This window comes from Coregonus lavaretus, assembly GCF_964263955.1.
Source record: "Coregonus lavaretus genome assembly, chromosome: 19".
Taxonomy (NCBI): Eukaryota; Metazoa; Chordata; class Actinopteri; order Salmoniformes; family Salmonidae; genus Coregonus; species Coregonus lavaretus.
In genome coordinates, this window is record NC_140006.1 from 24,370,215 (window position 1) to 24,393,611 (window position 23,397).

The window sequence follows — 23,397 nt, forward strand, 5'->3', positions numbered from 1 at the left end:
TCCTCACCTTAGACTTCAAAGGTAATTCCATAATACTCATACATTGTATTTCTGACTGCACTTGTTTTCTTTTCTAGAGAACTTCTCCAGGTCGGACCACCACCGTCTAGCCCTGGAGCAGCTGGAAGCCAACCAGACAGCCATGGACATTCTGGGAGCACCACCCCCGAAGGTCCACAACATCCACCTGTCTGACCGGCACAACCATGTGGAACCCTACACTGCTCTCTGGGGGTCATTCCTCCTGTATGGGAGCCAACTGGCAGCATCACCGTTATCCATCCCTGTTTGCTATACATATTCATGTTACTTTATGTTTCAGATCAAAATCCTAGTGACAGGTTGTAAAGATGGTGGCTACCTCAACACATCCTCAGTTAAAGACCCCAAACACTTGGGCAGGTAATCTTCAATATTATTCTATAGAAAGACACTCAGAGGAAATTGATTGATCCATAGAATGAAAGTCTACACTGACCTTCAAAGTACATAAAGGCCATTTGACCCAATACAATTGAATGCATCTTCTCCTTGGCGGCACTAAGCGGAATTTAAAGCAGGCAGTGCTGTAGAGGGTTAGTGTACTGACCTCCTCACCACCATCAGAAAAGACAGGACTTGACATAGCCAAACTGGTCTTCCTGATCTGCTCACCAGTCGCCAGAACTAGTGCGATGAAGGTTGAACTGCTGCACTTGTCCGTCTCCTCATGTCAGTCGCAGACATGTAGCCATAGTTATCAACTGAAGAGTAGACAGTCATATATTTTTTTAAAGCACAAGAGTGCAATGCCTTTCTTTGTGACATGCATTCCTTCAGCACACCATTGGACCTTGTTTTGACAAAGGGCATACACAAGGTTTAAAATCACCACAGAAATGTCATTGCTTTGACCAATGTTTATTGATGCTTTGTACATCCTTAAGACATTTACATACATTGTACATACAGGTTTATATACTGTACAAGAAGGAAATAAGTGCTATGTCCATTACATGTCATGCATATTCATTATAAACAGTACTGTCCTGAGCAAAATGTACATGCCTTATGAGAATGAAGGTACTGTAAAGAGCAAATTAACAGTAAATGATTAGTCCAAAGCTATCATATCTTTATAGCCGGTACTTTGAAAAAAACGAACATTTAGTCAATGGTTCCAGTTGTACTATACAGAATCTGTGACAAGAAATGTCTCCCAACTATGAAAGGGAGTTTTTGTTCTATTGTTGTCAGATTCATTCGGACATTATTATTTATTCACAGTGAAAATGAAATATGTAAGATGGAAGTAAACAAAAAGGAAATAATCACAGTGATATAGATTAATACAAGTTATGATAGCAAACAATTGTACTCATGAATGCTGAACATACTGCATGAATATTAGGAAAATAATGGCAAAAAAGCAAAACATGAACGACATTGACAGAATGTGAAAGAATGGCACCAAACAAAACTTCAGTAGTTCATTAAAATTTCATTAAAATTTATAAAAATGTGACGCAGACAGAGACAGTTTGGCTTGTGAGTGAAGACAGTGTGGTGTGGTAAACAATATACAATCAAATCAGTAAAGATCCCATCTACAGTTGGAGTGCTTATAGGCCTACCCTTCTATCAGAAGATGGTCTTCTGTGGGGAGCTGAATGGCTCCTCGAACGTGAACCGCTTGGAAACGGCCTTCGCATCCGGAAACAGAGTCTCAGGGTTGGGCACCGCTGGCCGGCACGGTCCTATGGTGTAGGCTGCTACTACCATCAGCTCCTCTACCACAGGACATTCCTCCTCTGAGGATGATGAGGAACAGGAGGATAATGAGGAAGGGGAGGGGGGGTAGGAAGGGGGGGCAGGCTTGGTGTGTGCCCGTTGGCAGATCTCGCTGGTGAGATTCTCTTCCGTCTTCTCTTGGGCTTGCTCCTGGAGCCAGTGATGCCTCAGGCACTCTTCAGCAGAGGCACGAGACCTTTAGGTAAGATGGAGAGGGATGTATCAGTATCACACATTGTTTTCTGTTACATTTTCAATCAAATCAAGAGTATGAAATTCACTGTTGTGCTTTTATCAAGGTCTTCAGTTGAGTTGAAACATTTACATTTTAGAGCGACTTACAGTTAGTGAGTGCATACATTTTCATACTGGCCCCCTGTCATGTGACAGTAGGATTCTTGTTTTAGGAACTACCAAAATCGCTGAAGACTAATAGTTTGTGAATAATAACAATGGTTTGGGATGAAATCTCACTTGGGCTCTTTGATGAGGAGTGACTGGATGAAGTGGATGGCTGAGGCTGAGAGGGCCTGGAGTTCATCCTCTGTGTAGTCGATGTTGATCTGGGAGATGTTGAGGAAGGTCTCCTGCTTGTCTTCTCCAAGAAATGGTGACGTCCTCGTCAACATCATGTAGGCCAGCACCCCTATGCTCCTGGATTAGCAAAACAAAGCATAGTAAATTATCTGTTGCCATTGGAGAGAAAAAATGGAACCTCCTTCATTGCTAACTCACAAACATATAGGTTGAGATTTTACTTGTCTTACCACATGTCAGTTGCTGTGCTGATTGGTTCATAATTTAGAATCTCTGGGGCTGCCAACAAGAGTAAGACGTGTGATCATCAAGTTGTTTTTGTGTCAGAATTTATTTGTATGTTCAATAAAAATACAATCAAAAGGGGTTTGCACTCACCGACATACTCTGGGGTGCCCATGATCTCCCTAAGCTCCTGGTTCTGACACAGCCTTCTGGAGAGGCCAAAGTCCACTATCTTTATATCCCCCAGAGGACAGGCACTGGTCAGCAGGATATTCTGAGGCTGAGAGGAGGGACAAGACCATTCAATGGGACAGTGAATGAGGAATATTGAATCAGTGTTTCCTCTGTTTATTCTGTCATGATGTTATGGAGAACTGTTTAATCTGACCTTTCTTTCCAAAATGTTTCAATGTAATGCTAAATGGAGAACAAAATCAGTCAGATATCACAAATACAGCCTCATACTATGTACCTTGAGGTCCAGGTGAACAATGTTGTTCCTGTGTAGGAAGGCCACGCCCTCCAGGATCTGTCTCATTAACCATTTGACCTCCTCCTGGGTGAAGGCCTCGTCTCCCTCGGCAACACACTGGTTAAAGATCTCCCTTCCCGCCGCACTATGGACACAGACAGCAAGTGAGAGGTTATTGGAATGATGGAGAATGTCCCTGAGGACACTGTAGTGAAAAAGACAAATAGGATACTAACAGTCTCTCTACATAATCAACACTTATTCAGCGATCCATAATTCAAACTGAAGAATAGAGTTCATTCAACTCAATGGTTTTAGTAAAATAAAACACTCAAAACAGTGTTTCTGAAATTAATGAGAAACACATTTCGAATTTAGAAAAAAACAGTGTCCTTAGTTGTCCTCTTTGTCCCTGTTTATACACAATATGCCATGTGAGAGGATGACCAGTATTTGGTCTCCAACTCCAATGAGACAGAGCTCAGTCAGTGACCTGATTTTCAGTCTGGTATCCCAGTTCAAAGCGGTTGAATTTCAAATTTGTTTACTAGTTTCAAGGACAGAAAAACAAGAATTAAATTGAGGGTGGTGTATGAGCAGTGAGGTAGGTAGGTGTGTGTGTGCGTGTGCATGTGAGTGTATAGAGGTCAGTGCGTGCAAACAAGTGTGAGTGTGTGTACTGCGGTTGATGAGTGTTTGCGCAAGTGTGTGTGCAGTGAGGTGTGTGTGTGTTTTTCCTCTGGTCTAGGCAGCCAAGGTGATTAACCCCCTGTTGCACAGCAGCCACCCCCCAGCTCCTCATGTGTCGTCTGACAGAACTATAGAGATCCCACACCGCTCTGGGTCCCTCCCTCTACCACAACCTGCCCACTTCCTCATTTATCTGACTGCTATGTCCCCAGAATATCTACAAAAACAACCAAGTGTCAATTGCAAATGACACCTCTAGCCCCATTCAGATCCTAGATAATTATCAATACAGTTCCGCTCTATTTACATTTACATTGTAGTCATTTAGCAGACGCTCTTATCCAGAGCGATTTACAGTTTTAGTGAGTGCATACATTTCCTACCAAAGTGGAAAATGCCCCATTATCTATTGTATTGTAGAAGTCTCTGACCAAGCCAAATAGTATGAGATCATCTCAATTCACAATGATGACCCTTTTTGAGAGCATTTCTGTTTTGTTTTTCTCATGCAAACAGACCACTCAATAGGGCAGAGAGCCAAGTTTTCACTCACTGGGCACCTTCAAAAGAGAGATTAAAACATTAATACAACACAAACAAAACGTAATCTGGTCAGAACTATAAATATCTCAGCGTGAGTACTGCCATTGACCTACTCAGCTGACAATCATCTGATGCACAGAAAACGCATACAGCAGCCCCAACACAACTCGCAGTAAACACCAGTTAGCCTTGAGCTAGCCTCGAGTTAGGCCCATCTCCCGGCTATCTACCTCTCTGTCAACCGGACGGGACCTCCTAGTGTCGACAAGGAGCCCCGCCGATCCATCACGACTCGTCTGCGACGTAATCGTCTGTGATTTCAACAGGCTTCCCGTTGCGACGACCACGAAGATCCATCTGCTAGCCCCAGCCCGCTAGCACACGCAATCAATCAGCCGTGCTTCCTGCTCGCCTGTGCTGTAGCACCAATTCGATCTGCTCTCGGACTCACATATTGCTGTTCACTGGACCTTATGATCACTCAGCTGCACAGCTGATGCCTGCTGGACTGTTCCTTTACACAGTACCCTGTCCTGTTTATCTGTTTACTCAGCCCAAACTTTCATCGCCATTACCAGTTGTTGTCTTAGCTCTCTCGAATAACACCTGTGATTGCTTTATGACTCTCTCCCATGTCAATATGCCTTGCCTATTGCTGTTCCAGTTAGTTCTTATTTACAATTTCACTGTAAAGCCCCAAGTCCCTCTCAAACTGCCTCAAATAGCTCCTTTGTTCCACCCTCCATACACGAGGAGACCGGCTCAATCGGTGCCTCCAGTGATGCTCTCTCTTTCATTGTTACCCAACGCTTAGGTTTACCTCCACTGTACTCATATCCTTCCATATCCTTGTCTGTACATAATGCCCTGAATCTATTCTACAACGCCCAGAAATCTGCCCCTTTTATTCTCTGTACCCAACGCACTAGAAGACCAGTTCTTAAAGCCTTATTCTAGTCCTCCTGATGTAGAGGTTAACCCAGGCCCTGCAGCCCCCAGTATCACTCCTACTCCCCAGGCGCTATCATTTGTTGACTTCTGTAACCGTAAAAGCCTTGGTTTTTTGCATGTTAACATCAGAAGCCTCCTCCCTACATTTGAGTTATTCACTGCATTAGCGCACTCCGCCAACCCTGATGTTCTAGCAGTGTCTGAATCCTGGCTTAGGAAGGCCACCAAAAATTCAGAAATGTCCATCCCCAACTACAACATTCTCCGTCTAGATAGAACTGCCAAAGGGGGTGGAGTTGCAATCTACTGTAGAGATAGCCTGCAGAGCTCTATCATACTATCCAGGTCTGTGCCAAAACAGTTTAAATCCACCTTTCCAGAAATAAGTCTCTCACTGTTGCCGCTTGCTACAGACCCCCCTCAGCCCCCAGCTGCGCCCTGGACACCATATATGAATTGATTGACCCCCATCTATCCTCAGAGTTCGTACTGCTTGGTGACCTAAACTGGGATATGCTTAACACCCCGGCCATCCTACAATCCAAACTAGATGCCCTCAATCTCACACAAATTATCAAGGAACCTACCAGGTACAACCCTAAATCCGTAAACATGGGCACCCTCATAGATATCATCCTGACTAACTTACCCTGTAAATACACCTCTGCTGTCTTCAACCAGGATCTCAGCAATCACTGCCTTATTGCCTGCGTCCGTAACGGGTCCGCGGTCAAACGACCACCCCTCATCACTGTCAAACGCTCCTTAAAACGCTTTAGCGAGCAGGCCTTCCTAATTGACCTGGCCCAGGTATCCTGGATGGATATCGATCTCATTCCGTCAGTAGAAAGGATGCCTGGTTCTTTAAAAGTGCTTTCCTCTCAATCATTCAAAAAATTCAGAACTAAGAACAGATATAGCCCCTGGTTCTCCTCAGACTTGGCTGCCCTTGACCAGCACAAAAACATCCTGTGGCGTACTGCATTAGCATCGAATAGCCCCCGCGATATGCAACTTTTCAGGGAAGTTAGGAACCAATATACACAAGCAGTTATGAAAGCAAAGGCTAGCTTTTTCAAACAGAAATTTGCAAAAAGTTTTGGGACACTGTAAAGTCCATGGCGAATAAGAGCACCTCCTCCCAGCTGCCCACTGCACTGAGGCTAGGAAACACTATCACCACCGATAAATCTACAATAATTGAGAATTTCAACAAGCATTTTGCTACAGCTGGCCATGCTTTCCACCTGGCTACCACTACCCCGGCCACCAGCTCTGCACCCTCCGCTGCAACTTGCCCATGCCCCCCCCCCAGCTAATCCTTCACACAAATTCAGATGTTCTGAAAGAGCTGCAAAATCTGGACCCCTACAAATCATCTGGGCTAGACAACCTGGACCCTTTCTTTCTAAAATTAGCAGCCAAAATTGTTGCAACCCCTATTACTAGCCTGTTCAACCTCTCTTTCGTAACGTCTGAGATCCCCAGAGATTGGAAAGCTGCCGCGGTCATCCCCCTCTTCAAACTGTTACAGACCTGTATCCATCCTCCCCTGCCTTTCGAAAGTTTTTGAAAGCCAAGTTAACAAACAGATCACCGACCATTTCGAATCCCACCGTACCTTCTCCGCTATGCAATCCGGTTTTCCGAGCTGGTCATGGGTGCACCTCAGCCACGCTCAAGGTCCTAAACGATATTATAACCGTGATCGATAATAGACAGTACTGTGCAGCAGTCTTCATCGACCTGGCCAATGCTTGGCTGTCAACCAACGCATTCTTATTGGCAGACTAAATAGCCTTGGTTTCTCAAATGACTGCCTCGCCTGGTTCACCAACTACTTCTCAGATAGACTTCAATGTGTCAAATCGGAGGGCCTGTTGTCTGGACCTATGGCAGTCTCTATGGGGGTGCCACAGGGTTCAATTCTCGGGCCGACTCTTTTCTCTGTGTGTATCAATGGATGTCGCTCTTGCTGCTGGTGACTCTCAGATCCACCTCTACGCAGACAACACCATTTTGTATACATCTGGCCCTTCATTGGACACAAACAAGCTTCATTGCCATACAACACTCCTTCCGTAGCCTCCAACTGCTCTTAAACACAAGTAAAACTAAATGCATGCTCTTCAATCGAACGCTGCTTGCACCAGCCCACCCGACTAGAATCACTACTCTCGGCGGGTTTGACCTAGAGTATGTGGACAACTACAAATACCTAGGTGTCTGGTTAGACTGTAAACTCTCCTTCCAGACTCACATTAAGCATCTCCAATCAAAAGTTAAATCTAGAAATCAGCTTCCTATTTCGCAACAAAGCCTCCTTCACTCATACTGCCAAACATGCCCTCGTAAAACTGACTATCCTACCGATCCTGGACTTCGGCGATGTCATTTACAAAATAGCCTCCAACACTCTACTCAGCAAATTGGATGTAGTCTATCACAGTGCCATCCGTTTTGTCACCAAAGCCCCAGATACTACCCACCACTGTGACCTGTATGCTCTTGTTGGCTGGTCCTCACTACATATTCGTCGCCAAACCCACTGGCTCCAGGTCATCTATAAATCACTGCTAGGCAAATTCCTGCCTTATCTTAGCTCATTGCTCACCATAGCAACACCCACCCGTAGTATGCGCTCCAGCAGGTATATCTCACTGGTCATCCCCAAAGCCAACACCTCCTTTGGCCGCCATTCCTTCCAGTTCTCTGCTGCCAATGACTGGAACGAACTGCAAAAATCTCTGAAGCTGGAGACTCTTATCTCCCTCACTAACTTTAAGCATCAGTTGTCAGAGCACCTTACCGATCACTGCACCTGTACACAGCCCATCTGAAATTAGCCCACCCAACTACCTCATCCCCATATTGTTATTTATTTTGCTCATTTGCACCCCAGTATCTCTATTTGCACATCATCTCTTGCACATTATCATTCCAGTGTTAATACTAAATTGTAATTATCTTGCACTATGGTCTATTTATTGCCTTACCTCCATAACTTTCTACATTTGCACACAATGTATATATATTTTATGTTGTATTTTTGACTTTGTTTTGTTTACCCCATATGTAACTCTGTTGTTGTTTTTAAATCGCACTGCTTTGCTTTATCTTGGCCAGGTCGCAGTTGTAAATGATAACTTGTTCTCAACTGGCTTACCTGGTTAAATAAATGTTAAATAAATAAAATAAAAATAAAAGAATACTCATCCTGATATTTACCCTATTTAGCCACAATTCCATGTCTCTGATGGTATTCAATTCTCATGAGTATTTCAAATATCCCCTCTTAGATTTGTGCATTCATTGATTGGACTGGTCATGAATTATGGGCCAGTGAACACATACTGCACATGCGGTTTCAATTCGATAGGGAAGTTCAAGGCAAAGTTCGCAGTTATTATATATGTTTTTAATATAAAAATAAATAAAAATATTCAATGTCTGGAATGCCATGAACAACATGGTCATAGGTCTAATTAAAAACGAGTCACTCTAGTGCACAAAGTCAGTAGATGAGCAGCTGGTCCTAATGGTAGCAAGAAGCAGCAGGGTTCTGACATCCCTCTAGCCTGCTCTACTCAGCGAAGTGTGGCATAGCTACAGCAGGGTTTAGGGTTAGCTGGATTACCCTCCTACTCAGGCAGAGGGACTGGTGGTCTTTCCAACTTACTGCAGTTTTTCCAACTTACTCCCTGATTCCCTGCAGTGGGGCTTGTGGTATTCATCGTTAGGAATGCGAGTGACGACTTTCTGCAAGCTGCTCTTCTCAGCAGAGCAAAGCTGAAGGAGATCGGACCTAGAGCTTGATGTCGCTAGTGAGCTTGAAGAGGTCATGCCGGCAGGTGTGTACACTACACACACACACACACTCGTTAACAGTGAATGGGTGTTCATGTAGGTGTACACACACATGTAAACAGCAGCTGTTTGTAGTAATACTTACTACTCAAGCACCAGGACCATCTCTGTCAGGGTCTCGTAGACTTGGTGCAGGTTGATAATTCTGTGGCTAGGGTTGGTGAGCTCCAGCACAGCGATCTCATGGAGCACGTCCACTCTGCAGTCCTGACCCTTCCTCCTCTTCCTCAGGAACTTGGCTGCGTACTCTGTCCCTGTGCTCTTCTCCATGCATCTCTTCACTATGGCAAACTTCCCCCTGGAGACAGATGGGGGACTTAACGTTACAAATATTGAAGTACAGGCTTTAATGATGAGCAAACTGCCCCATAGGACTACAGTGTGACTAAAAAGTAATGAATACGTTTGAGAAGGCCAACTATAGTGATACGATGATAGTGATTGTTGATGGCGATTACGCATTTTGGTGGATAATCAAGATAGTAATTTACATCACACATTGCTTTGTCCTCCCTTAATTAGAAGCATTACACCTGAATGCAGGTAGACGTAGAGTGAAAATGAATTGTTGGGAAATGGGCAATAAGGTGACAAGCCATCCATAGTTGTCATGGTCACTGAATATGCCTTCTTCTCCCTGCATTCCTTCTTCATTAAATCATTAGTAAAACCAAGGCGACCTTCAAGCTCACCCAACCATTGATTTTAAATGACCCACTTCAGTGCCCAGACAGGGAGCCATGCCGTGTTAATCAATGACCTCATACAGCATTATTGGCTGGCTAGTGGTCATGTTTTGGCTCTGGGCTTGATGCTCCAATGACTACCTCTACCCTCACATGCAGTGAGATTCAGCAAACTATGTCTTCATACATAGACCTCCACATATAAGGACTGTAACAGACAATGAAGTCACCATTTACCTAAGCTATCAACCATGCCCAATACTATAACGTCATTACAAGTTGTAAATATGGTAGTAGGTTCAGAGTAGTGCCATGCATGCCTCAATCCCTAAATCCAGTTATTCAAAGCGGAGTCTTTCTAGCCTTTAACCCAGGCTGACGTTGTTAACCCTTGCTGCTGCTGCTGATAAACCCATTAATGTCTTTAGTAGGGAACAGGTGCATGGGCTCTATACTGTGTGCGTGTGAGAAAGTGATTATAGGGCAGAAGGTAGGTGGGTTAAGGTGAAAACCCACTCAGCCCAAACAGGATCACACTCACCACAAATGAATGATCTTTATTGCGGTTTACCTGACTATGGGCAGCTTTCCCCAGACACATGTTCAATGGAGAATTTCCAAGTGCTTTTTAAGTCCAGGACTACACTAGCCCTAAGTGTTTATTGGGCTACCTGGAAAAAGTGGCCCAGGAAAATATAAAATAAAAAGACTCAACTTTCAGCTCATTCACAAGAGGTCTGAGCTCACTCAAACTCATAACTAGGGCCAGGAGTTTTGGGGCACTTTGAGTCACTCATTGTCCACTATTGTTGCTGCAGGTAGGAAATCCTAGGAAATGTAGTAATTGACACAAGCTGTCTCCAACAAATCTGGTTGTGCGCGTGTTTGTCGAGGGGGATTGTCTAAGCCAGAGGAGGCATAGCTCTGCGAATCTCAAAAGTTCCAGTGCAGTCAAAAACGTGATTTTCCTGTGAGACACACACAAACACACAGAGGTCAGTACCGTTTAATATGAGGGAGGACGCTATTTATTAAAATGAGCATGGCCTTATTTATATGACAGCATATTGATGACTGTCATTCATATTACATTTCACCCAGCTCAATGTAACGTCAATAGGTTTAGGCTACTACATGATACATACATTTTCCCTACACCCATCATGAGGTTGGTAAAACCTAGCCTATGAATGAAAGTTTACAATGTACGCTAGGTGCACAGGTCAAGAGAAATTTGAGTAATCAAGGTGACAGACATTGACACATTCAATACCGCCTTGCACACTCTTGCCTGCATCTAGAGGATCTAGGGTGTAATCATTAGTTCAACAGTTGCAAACGAGAGTTTCCATTGGACAAATTCAGGTATGTTTATCCCCGTTTGAGAAATGTTTTAACAGAATCGGCAGAATAACTACACCCCTGATCACATGCAAACACAGTTCACTTTCATAGCAGCCTTTGATCGTTGTATAATTTATTCTCGCATCTACGCGCTCTCCTCACCTTTTCGCTTCGCTTGTGGAATTCAGAGCACAACACATCAGCTGTCTGATGCCAAACCTTCATATCATAACTGCTAACCGCTACACACAGCCTACATCATTGTCACCATATTATAACATCATAGTCAGCATAGCTACTAGAACTAACACGTTAGTAAACCCAGTTGCAATAAATTAATTAAACCAAAAGCTTAAAATTGACTTGGAAGAGTTCCAGTATTGGCTAGCCATAGCCAGCTAGCTAACATAGCATCCCTATCTGTTTGAGCAGGCTAAACTAGCTAGCTGCATTCGCTAGCTAAGCAAAAAAAATACAAATAATATATACACACTGTGACGTCACGAGAGGCTACACAGCTTTCAGCGGGATTGCTCAAGTAGTGCAAGGAGACAAGGTTCAAACAAAACAAGGATTTTATTAAAGGTCTTGGGAAATTAACGAAAATATAACCAAATTCTGTTCTCTTGTGGCTCTTTAAGGGTTAACAGTTCAGGGATGTCTCTTCCACATCCAAAATCATAGTTCTCACTCGCTCAGATAACTTTTCCCCAGCCTTACTGTAGTCCACGTTGCAGCTAGTGGCCAACCCAGCAAAAAGTCCTTCCCAATGTCTCTCCCGTAGTTCCACAGGCGAATATATCCAAAGGTGAGTATTTCCCAAAGGTAAGTATCTCCAAATCCTTATATTCCTCATGGAAGTGGACGTGCAGCACTCTTGTCCTCCAGAGAGCCCAGGTTGGAGACTGTGTTACTTCACAACCCACACACTCACTCTCAGTGTGTCTCTTCCCTTCAAAACCTCCAGCTCATCAGCTCCTGATCTGTTTCAGCTGCGTGGGAAGATTGGCCATAGAGGGGTGGAGTTCCCGACCATACCAGCAGATGGAGCCATAGCTGTCTGGGTTTGCAGCCATCTCAGGGGGATGTAACGTCCCTCCAGGACACAGCCTCTCGTGACATCACACATCCCCCTCCTCGGGACCGACGTCCTCGTCGGGGTAAAGGCAGCGAAGAAGGCATCACGCCGGGAGAGGGCGTCCGCATTGCCGTGGTGCTTGCCAGCCCTGTGGACAACAGAAAAGTTAAACGGTTGCAAGCTCAAAAACCATCTGGTTACTCTACTGTTTGATTCCTTGTTCTTGGCCATCCACTGCAGAGGGGCGTGATCAGATACCACCATGAAACGTCGGCCCAGGAGATAGAACCGAAGGGACTCCAGGGCCCAGACTACAGCCAGACATTCTTTCTCCACCGTTGAATAGTTCTTCTCTCTGGGAAGTAACTTTCTGCTTAGGTAGAGAATGGGATGTTCTTCACCTTCATGTGCCTGGGTGAGGACAGCACCCAGACCCACCTCCGAAGCATCCGCTTGGACAATGAATTCCTTCTTGAAGTCTGGTGCCACCAGGATCGGACTGGAGCAGAGTGCTCGCTTCAGGTTGAGGAAAGCCGCCTCCGCCGCAGGGTTCCACTTCACCATTCGTGAGTGGCGTTTGGTCGTCAGCTCCGTCAACGGTGCAGCTATGGTAGCAAAATCTGCAATAAAGCGTCTATAGTAGCCAGCGAGGCCCAAAAATGACCTTACTTGCTTCTTGGTGATGGGCTGCGGCCAGTCCTGTATGGCCCGCAGTTTGGCTTCCTGTGGTTTGACCAACCCCCGCCCAATGGTGTACCCCAGGTAGTTTGTCTCACTGAAGGCCAGCTTGCACTTCTTCGGGTTTGCCGTGAGCCCTGCTTCCCTGAGCGAATCCAGCACCGCTTGTACCCGGGGTATGTGGCTGGCCCAATCCGGACTTTGTATAACAACATCATCCAAGTAAGCCGCTGCGTACCTCTTGTGGGGCGCAAGGACTCGATCCATCAGGCGTTGGAACGTGGCAGGTGCCCCGTGGAGACCAAACGGAAGTCGGGTATACTGGTAGAGCCCCTCCGGGGTGGCAAAGGCTGTCTTCTCCTTGGACGCCGGGGTCAGGGGTACCTGCCAGTAGCCTTTTGTGAGATCAAGAGTGGTTAGGAAACGAGCATGCCCCAAGGAGTCTATTAAATCATCGACACGAGGCATTGGGTATGCATCAAATTCAGACACTTCATTCAACTTTCGATAGTCATTACAAAATCGTACTGAACCGTCTGGCTTGGGAACTAGTACGATGGGACTTGCCCAGGCACTGTGGGACTCTTCGATTACTCCCAACTCCAGCATCTTCCTTACCTCCTTCTGTATAACCACTTTACGAGCCTCTGGCACGCGGTACGGGCGCTGGTTTACCGTTCGTCCAGGCATGGTGCGGATCTCATGTTGGACCACCTCTGTGTGACCGGGAAGGGAGGAGAAGACATCCTGGTTCTGCTCCACGAGTTCCAGGGCCATCTGTCGTTGATGTGGGGACAGATTTGGACCCAGCTGAACCTCTTCTCGCGCCGGTTCCTTGGTCTCTGTGGGGGGTAGACAGCTGAACATCGCCTCTCTGGCGTGCCACTTCTTTAAAAGGTTAACATGATAAATCTGCTCAGTTTTTCTTTTATCTGGTTGCCTCACCTTGTAGTTTACTTCTCCCACGCGTTCAATGACCTCATATGGTCCTTGCCAGGTTGCCAGGAATTTACACTCAACGGTTGGCACCAGGACCAGCACTCTGTCCCCCGGCTTAAACTCCCTGGGTTGAGCAGATCTGTTGTAGGCGGCTTGCTGTTGCCGCTGACTGGCCTCCAGGTGTTCCCGCATCATGGGATAGATGGCCTTCATTCTCTCCCTCATAGCCCCGACATGGTCGATCAGTGTCCGCTGTTGGCATGGCTGCTCCTCCCAGGCCTCCTTGGCGATGTCGAGCAGTCCTCTGGGTCTGTAGGAAAGCAAGAGCTCAAAGGGTGAAAAACCAGTAGAAGACTGAGGTACCTCTCTCACCGCAAATAATATGTATGGTAACAGCTGATCCCAGTTGCGCCCATCTTCCCCTACCGCTTTCCGCAGCATGGATTTTAGTGTTTTGTTAAAACGTTCGACTAGACCATCTGTCTGGGGGTGGTAGACCGAGGTTCTCAGCTGTTTGATTTTCAGTAAAGCACAGAGTTCTTTCATCACCCTGGACATGAATGGAGTCCCTTGGTCCGTCAATATCTCTTTTGGGATTCCCAGACTAGTTGAGAGACGGAACAGCTCCTTGGCGATTTGTCTGGATGTAGCCTTCCTCAGCGGAATGGCCTCCGGGTACCGGGATGCATAGTCCAGAATGACCAGAATGTATTGATGTCCCCTGGAACTTTTCGGTAAGGGCCCGACTATGTCTAATCCAATCCTCTCAAAAGGAGTTTCGATAATGGGCAAGGGAATGAGCGGGTTTCTATATGTGGGCTTTGGCGCAACCTGCTGACACTCAGGGCAACTACGGCAGTAGTTCTCTATCTCTTTGTGTACTCCTGGCCAAAAGAAACGTTGCATGATTCTTTCCTTAGTCTTCTCTACCCCCAAGTGGGCCCCTAGCGGGTGTGTGTGTGCTAGGTTGAGTACTGTGGCCCGATAGGGCTGTGGCACGAGGAGCTGTTCATGCACTTCATCATTTTTCTTGACTATCTGATATACTAACCCCCGGTTTACTGCGAAATGGGGGTAAGTAGGGTTTGTCTTATCACCTAACACTACACCTTCTAATACCTGCACATTTCTTAAGGCATTTGCAAGAGTAGGATCTTGTAATTGAGCCGTACCATACTGGCCTGTGAGAGGGGGAAGCTCTTGGGTGCCTGGGACGTCTTCTTCACTGGAGAACGGAGCACTTTCCTGGGCTGCGTTCTCTTCTCCCGTATCCGGACCAGTCTCTGTGTCGGTCTGGGCACCTGCCATCCCTATCAGAGCCCGGGCGGGAGTGAGTAATTCGGAGGATTGCACCGGAGCCTTCCCAGGATGAGTCTTGCCTCTCCGTTTCCGAGGTACTCGGGTTATCCTCTCCTGAGACTCTCTCCAGAGTGGGTAAAAGGCTGGGCAGTCTCGTCCAATTAGGACAGGGACGGGGAGGGAATCAACCACCCCCGCCGTCGTGTGTATGGTTCCCCGTGTGCTGGTCATTGTAAGTTCAGTAATGGGGTATTCTCTGGTGTCTCCATGGACACAGGAAACTGGGAGGACTTTCCCCGGGGTCAGACACGTTGGGCCCACCAAATCCTTACGCACCAGGGTGACCCGGCTACCAGAATCCAGTAAGGCCTCCACATCATGGTGATTCACAGTTACCGGGCAGGTGGGGGGTCGATCTGGGCCGCCATCTACGACTCCCAAGAGCGAGGCAAAACGGTGTGTGGGTGCTGAGCTGGAGGACTCCGCAGTGGGCATAGGTTCATCGGCTGGTTTCCCACACTGCCAGGAGATATGTCCCATCTCCCCACACCGGTAACACTGTCGAGTTTCCCCCTCCTGGTGTACTCTTCTGGGACCCGCCTGGTTTCTGGCTCCCCCTGGAGCCGGGATAAGTCCTGACGTGGCTGGGTTCGAGACCTTGGGGTCCTTTGGACGGGTTCTTCCCATTTGTGGTGGGGCCGCACTCCTGGGGTCTTTTCGGGAAGCATTCAGCATCTCCGCTGTGGCCTGGTACTTTTCCACAGCTTCCACGGTCAGATCAGCCGTGGTCAAGGCCTGTTGACTGATGAACCGTTTTGCCTCATAAGGCAGGGCGCGTAGGTAACGATCCACCACAACGGCCTCCACCACCGCTGCTGCTGTATTCCTCTGCGGATCCAGCCATTTCCTTGCGATTCGGACAAGTTCATGCATCTGCGCCCGAGGAGGTTGGTCTGGTTGGAAGGTCCAGCTGTGAAAGCGCTGGGCCATACCAAACTTTGTGAGTCCATATCTGCTGAGGATCTCAGACTTCAGGGCATCATAGTCAGTAACCTGGTCAGGGCCCGGACAGCATTCAGCGATTCCCCGGTTAGGAAGGGGGCTAACAGACCAACCCACTGTTGCTTGGGCCAGGCTTCCCTAGTGGCCGTGGCCTCAAATGCATGCAGGTATGCCTCAATGTCATCGGTAGCTCCCATCTTAGATATAAAGTCACTTGCCTTTATTGGGCGGGTATTTTGGACAACCCTCTGTCTCTGCAACTGCAATTCCTCTGCCTTCAGAAGGTTGGCTTTCTTTTGCTCCTCCAAGAGAGCCACGGTTGCTTGCATCTGGGCTTGCTGGCCAGCAACCAGGGCTTTCAATATGTCCTCCATTTCAGTCGGCGGGGAGCCTACGGCCAACTTGGAAAACTGGGTGATCAAACCTTCGGTATCCTCCTCTGACATGCACTATTAACGCTTGAGCTGCCTGTATTCTCCACCATCTGTGACGTCACGAGAGGCTACACAGCTTTCAGCGGGATTGCTCAAGTAGTGCAAGGAGACAAGGTTCAAACAAAACAAGGATTTTATTAAAGGTCTTGGGAAATTAACGAAAATATAACCAAATTCTGTTCTCTTGTGGCTCTTTAAGGGTTAACAGTTCAGGGATGTCTCTTCCACATCCAAAATCATAGTTCTCACTCGCTCAGATAACTTTTCCCCAGCCTTACTGTAGTCCACGTTGCAGCTAGTGGCCAACCCAGCAAAAAGTCCTTCCCAATGTCTCTCCCGTAGTTCCACAGGCGAATATATCCAAAGGTGAGTATTTCCCAAAGGTAAGTATCTCCAAATCCTTATATTCCTCATGGAAGTGGACGTGCAGCACTCTTGTCCTCCAGAGAGCCCAGGTTGGAGACTGTGTTACTTCACAACCCACACACTCACTCTCAGTGTGTCTCTTCCCTTCAAAACCTCCAGCTCATCAGCTCCTGATCTGTTTCAGCTGCGTGGGAAGATTGGCCATAGAGGGGTGGAGTTCCCGACCATACCAGCAGATGGAGCCATAGCTGTCTGGGTTTGCAGCCATCTCAGGGGGATGTAACGTCCCTCCAGGACACAGCCTCTCGTGACATCACAACACACACACCTAGCTCTCTCGTCTCCATTTTTGAAGAAATTAATTTGTTCAAAACTGTTCAACTATTGTCTCTCTCGCTCTGAGTCAACTACTCACCACATTTTTATGCACTGCAGTGTTAGCTAGCTGTAGCTTATGCTTTCAGTACTAGATTCTCTAATCATTTGATTGAATGGACAACATGTCAGTTCACGCTGCAAGAGCTCTGATAGGTTGGAGGACGTCCTCCGGAAGTTGTAATAATTACTGTGTAAGTCTATGGAAGGGGGTAAGAACCACGAGCCTCCTAGGTTTTGTATTGAAGTCAATGTACCCAGAGTAGGACAGAAACTAGCTGTCCTCCGGCTACACCATGGTGCTACCCCAGAGTGCTGTTGAGGCTACTGTAGACCTTAATTGCAAAAATGTGTTTTAATCAATTATTTGGTGAAGTGAATATATTTAGTATAGTTTTATCTAAAAATGATAACTTAATATTTCACTATTTACATTTTTCTGAAAGTCACTGATGGTCCTCCCCTTCCCCCCCTGAGGAGCCTCCACTGGACACACACAGGCTTTCAGAAAGTATTCACACCCCTTGACTTTTTCCACATTTTGTTGTGTTACAGCCTGAATTTAAAATTGATTACATTTAGATCGTTGGTCACTGGCCTACACACAAAACCCCATAATGTCAAAGTGTAATTAAGTTTAGACATTTTTACAAATTTATTAAAAATGAAAAGCTGAATGTCTTGAGTATTCAACCCCTTTGTTATGGCAAGCCTAAATAAGTTCAGGAGTAAAAATGTGCTAAACAAGTCACATAATAAGTTGCTTGACCTCACTTGGTGTGCAATAGTGTTTAACATCATTTTTGAATGACCACCTCATCTCTGTACCCCACACATACATTTATCTGTAAGGTCCCTCACTCGAGCACTGAATTTCAAACAGGAAGGTTTTGCAATGCCTCGCAAAGAAGGGCACATATTGGTAGATGGGTGTAAAAAAAAGAAAGAAAAAAAGATGACATTGGGTGAAGTTATTAATTACACTTTGGATGGTGTATCAGTACACCCAGTCACTACAAAGAGACAGGTGTCCTTCCTAACTCAGTTGCCAGAGAGGAAGGAAACTGCTCAGGGATTTCACCACGAGGCCAATGGTGATTTTACAACATTTACAGAGTTTAATGGCTGTGATAGGAGAAAACTGAGGATGGATCAACAACATTGTACACTTAAAAATATAAAATGTAACATGCAACAATTTCAAAGATTTTACTTAGTTACAGTTCATAAGGAAATCAGTCTATTGAAATGAATTAATTAGGCCCTAATCTATGGATTTCAAATTAAAGGGAATATAGATATGCATATGTTGGTCACATATCTTAAAAAAGGTGGCCGTGGATCAGAAAACCAGTCAGTATCTGGTGTGACCACCATTTGCCTCATGCAGAACAACATCTCCTTCGCATAGAGTCGATCAGGCTGTTGATTGTGGCCTGTGGAATGTGGTCCCACTCCTTTTCAATGACTCTGCGAAGTTGCTGGATATTGGCTGAAACTGGAACACGCTGTCGTACACGTCGATCTAGAGCATCCCAAACACGCTCAATGGGTGACATGTCTGGTGAGTATACAGGTCATGGAAGAACTGGGACATTTTCAGCTTCCAGGAATTGTGTACAGATCCTTGCAACATGGGGTCGTGCATTATCATGCTAAAACATGAGGTGCTGGCGGCGGATGAATGGCACGACAATGGGCCTCAGGATCTCTTCACGGTATCTCTGTGCATTCAAATTGCCATCGATAAAATGCAATTATGTTCGTCTTCTGTAGCTTAGGCCTGCCCATACCATAACCCCATCACAACCATGGGGCACTCTGTTCACAGCGTTGACATCAGCAAACCGCTCGCCCACACGACGCCATACACGCCATCTGCCCGGTACAGTTGAAACCGGGATTCATCCCTGAAGAGCACAGTTCTCCAGCGTGCCAGTGGCCATCGAAAGTGAGCATTTTCCCACTTTAGTTGGTTACGAAACTGGTGAGGACGATGAGCATGCAGATGAGCTTCCCTGAGACAGTTTCTGACAGTTTGTGCAGAAATTCAAACCCATAGTTTCATCAGCTGTCCGGGTGGCTGATCGCAGACGATCCTGCAGGTAAAGAAGCCGGATGTGGCGGTCCTGGGCTGGCGTGGTTAAACATGGTCTGCGGTTGCAAGGCCGGTTACACGTACTGCCAAATTCTCTAAAACGACGTTGAAGCTGCTTATGGTAGAGAAATGAACATTCATGAACATCTCTGGTGGACATTCCTGGAGTCAGCATGCCAACTGCACACTCCCTCAAAACTTGAGAAATCTGTGGCATTGTGTTGTGACGTGACAAAACTGCACATTTTAGAGTGGCCTTTTATTGTCCCCAGCATAAGGTGCACCTGTGTAATGATCATGCTGTTTAATCAGCTTCTTGATATGCCACACCTGTCAGGTGGATGGATTATCTTGGCAAAGGAGAAATGCTCACTAACAGGGATGTAAACAAATGTGTGCACAAAAATTGAGAAAAATAAGCTTTTTGTGCATATGGAACATTTCTGGGATCCTTTATTTCAGCTCATGAAACATGGGACCAACACTTTACATGTTGCGCTTATATTTTTGTTCATACATATATATATATACACATATATATATATATATATATATATATATACATATATATATACATATATATATATATATATATATATATATATATATATATATATATATATATATATATATATATATATATATATATATATATATATATATATATATATATATATATATATATATGAAATTTCAGCCTGTTTTGATGAGATGGAGTTTTTGCCTGCCTGTTGACATCACCAGGCGGTTAATTAGTTAATAGACCAATAAGAGAGTTGAAACGTTGTATGTAGGAGTCTTTACTCATGCAGAATCAAATCTGCCTCAAGGACCCATAAAGTCAATCAGGATAGATTTTCCTCCATCCTGGAAATGTTTGAAAACCTTTGAAAAACGTATTCTCATGAACCATAAATCCAGTATGTTGGCCCATGGTACATCTCTTAACTTAGTTCGAGAAAAGCTAAGGGATTGGTTTAGAGATGGCTGAGTTATTTATAAGTAATTCTAGTGTCAAAATTTACTACAAAGTGTAAATAGGATAATTTTGCTCATAAAGTCAGTCTCGTCTAAAACTGAGTTTGGAACATCTGTGCATCACAACGGGTAAATCAAGGTTGGGTTTTGATTTGACAATGTCCATTTGCCAACTAACATGGAGTGAACAGCTGCAGTGATTGCGCTCAATCCAATAGCATAGACAGTATAACAGACCTGCCCAGCAGCTCCGACTGTTTACATAATACAACACGTCGCAAAATGTTTTACTTGAGAATTACTGCACCAAACACCTTAATTGGGTGTAAAATTGCGCAACTAAAACATCCTCGTCAAAATGTATTGCATATTTAGTTTGTCATCTTAGATTCATTCTGGGGATTTTGGTGAAGTGAAATAGGCTTCCGTGTCTACAGTGTCTCATAGGGGACAAACATCATTAACCAAACATGGAATCGGTCAGGAAACACACCTCCAAGTCCGAAATGTCGTTTTTCTAATGAGTAACAGAAAAACATAAGTGCCCATCGGCGTGTTCAGTGGCTCTTTAGAACGTGTCATCGCTATCATGGACATCCCTAAGTGAACCACACTGAATTTGGAGTTGATATCTAAAACAACAACTAATTCTTTGCATATGTAACGCGAATGAAAACAATAATCTGCAATCATCTTCTCCTCATCTACATCAGATTGACTCCAGATTTTCAATCAGGATAGATTTTCCTCCATCTTGGAAATGTTTGAAAACCTTTGAAAAAGGTGAGCCGTTGTTGCTCCTAGATGTTTTCACTTCACAATAACAGCACTAACAGTTGACCTGGGAAGCTCTAGCAGTGCAGAAATTTGGCGAACTGACTTGTTGGAAAGGTGGCATCCTATGACGGTGCCACTTTGAAAGTCACTGAGCTCTTCAGTAAAGCCGTTCTACTGCCACTGTTTGTCTATGGAGATTACATGGCGGTGTGCTCGATTTTATACACCTGTCAGCAACAGGAGTGGCTGAAATAGCCTAATCCACTAATTTGAAGCGTGTACACATACTTTTGTATAAGTGTAGCTGAAAATACAATATTTTTGGTTATGGAAAAGATGTCACAGCGGTTTAGTTTATATAATTATTCTCCACACTATACTTGCTTGTTTTGTCACAAACTGAAATTAGGCAAACTATTAGAATTTTAGCAACCGGGAAATGGCGGACCGATTTTCTGCATAGTGCACCTTTAAGGGAATTAACTTACAGTAGTATTGGACTTGGCCAACTAGTTTACAACAGAACAAGTTACCCATGGGCAAATATTGTACTACTGTATCTTGTCTCAGATATCCAGATAAACTATGAACAAATGATGAATACATAACAGTATGCCTATCTATGAGTGCCCATGGTTTTGGAATAGATTCAACACTTTTGTTCATACTTTTGCATTGACAAATCTCCCGTGCCACTATGTACTATAGCTTGCTTCAGTTCTCTTTATGTTTAGTATGTCAAGGGCTAGACTCACTTGCCAGTCTTGCACTTACAGCTGGGGAAAGGGACTAGGCAATGAGTATCTACTGTATCTTTAATGCAATTGTATTTATGTCATCCTGACAGTTTTGACTTGAAACGATGGACTCCTCATGTTTTAGCATGAAAATGTCAAATGCCTAAATGTATGTTAAAAACGCACATCCTTGATAAATAAATGACAAGATATTCATACATCCAATGGATGGTGCCTGAGGTTACCCACTTTGAACATTGATTAAAAAGGACAACCATGCACTATGATCTACAAAGTATCCCACGTTGGAACATAAGTATTTATACACCCAGGCAGAGAATAACAAAAAGTTAGGCCTACTGTATGTTTTTTAAAGGTCCAACCTGTTAACTTACTACCTACAATGTTCAACTCACCTGCCTAGCTCTTTGCCAGGTATAACGTTGTAGAGTTCCTGAAATGACTCGGTCCTGATTGGGGTTTTGATGTTGTCTAGAAGAAGCGCAGTGGCTCCCTGGTTCGTCTCGGTCTGACGGAGGCATCTTGTGCAGCTTCTTGTGTCGGTGACCCTAGGACTGGGTGGTGGTACCATTCTCTGTTCACTTGTTGAATATTCTTTAATATAAAGATGCGTTGTTGAGAGTGCAACAAAATTCCCGTTCTTTTGCGTTTTGGAGAAGCTTCCAAGTAAGGGCATTTATGACCAAACCTAATTTTGTATTCTAGTCAACCACTCTGTGTCAAATGAGATACTTAAATGTTATCCGCAGTTGTGAGGCAGTCATGCATAGACAGTTGTTTGACTGGCTGTTCTGTAACGCTCTTGGCAAAAGTCAATTTAGCACAGAGGCAGTAGCTGATATATCTCACCCATAGACATAGATAGACACCGCATCATTGTATCTGTCCTATTATGGCGTCTGTGAGAGCATGGGCAGCGCTCTCCATTTTGAAGTAGTCAATTTTCTTCTTCTACTACTTCTATGAGTTGGCAAACAAACTGAAAGGGTCCATACTGCCACCTGCAGGGTATTGTTTGAACAGGTATAAAGCCACAGATGGCGATTTACTGCCACCTGCAGTTATGGAATGTTTTCTCACAAGTATAATTCATTGGCTGATCCCTCCTGATGACCCGGATGGAATCATGTGATCCTTCCTCAAACCACAGGAAGTTCCACCCATTTGACTACTTAAAAATGGTGAAAGTCCTCAATGATGCTTCCCATGGTAAATCAGACTTTTGGGCACTTGAGTCCTCTATCTATCTCTATGATTTCACGAGAACGCACTTCCGGAATGTTGCCGAGTTAAAGGGGCAATCCTTTTAAAAGCTGACCACTAACTAAAATGTTATATTCTTCAAGAATCAATAGGTGCATCTTCATTTATAAGTCCAACAATGTATGTAGCAACAGGGTACCACAGTATGAGTAATAATACCCATAAAACCTAGCAGTCAAACAATGAAATGGTTCCAATCGTTTTTTCCACCATTCATTTTTCCCATAGGGGATTTTAGAAACACTTAAAGTAAGGGCTGTGTTTCGT

General features: G+C 44.9%; 1 protein-coding gene across 1 annotated transcript; it reads right to left on the reverse strand.

Annotated features, from left to right (window-relative positions):
- Positions 1-1,620: 1,620 nt before the first annotated feature.
- Positions 1,621-22,438, reverse strand: LOC311146244 (serine/threonine-protein kinase 17A-like; the record flags this gene model as incomplete). Its single annotated transcript, XM_084182745.1, has 7 exons — positions 1,621-1,966; positions 2,245-2,424; positions 2,538-2,586; positions 2,686-2,812; positions 3,005-3,149; positions 9,141-9,353; positions 22,263-22,438. 7 exons carry the CDS (start codon positions 22,436-22,438, stop codon positions 1,621-1,623), a joined length of 1,236 nt encoding a protein of 411 aa, XP_084038871.1.
- Positions 22,439-23,397: the final 959 nt, after the last annotated feature.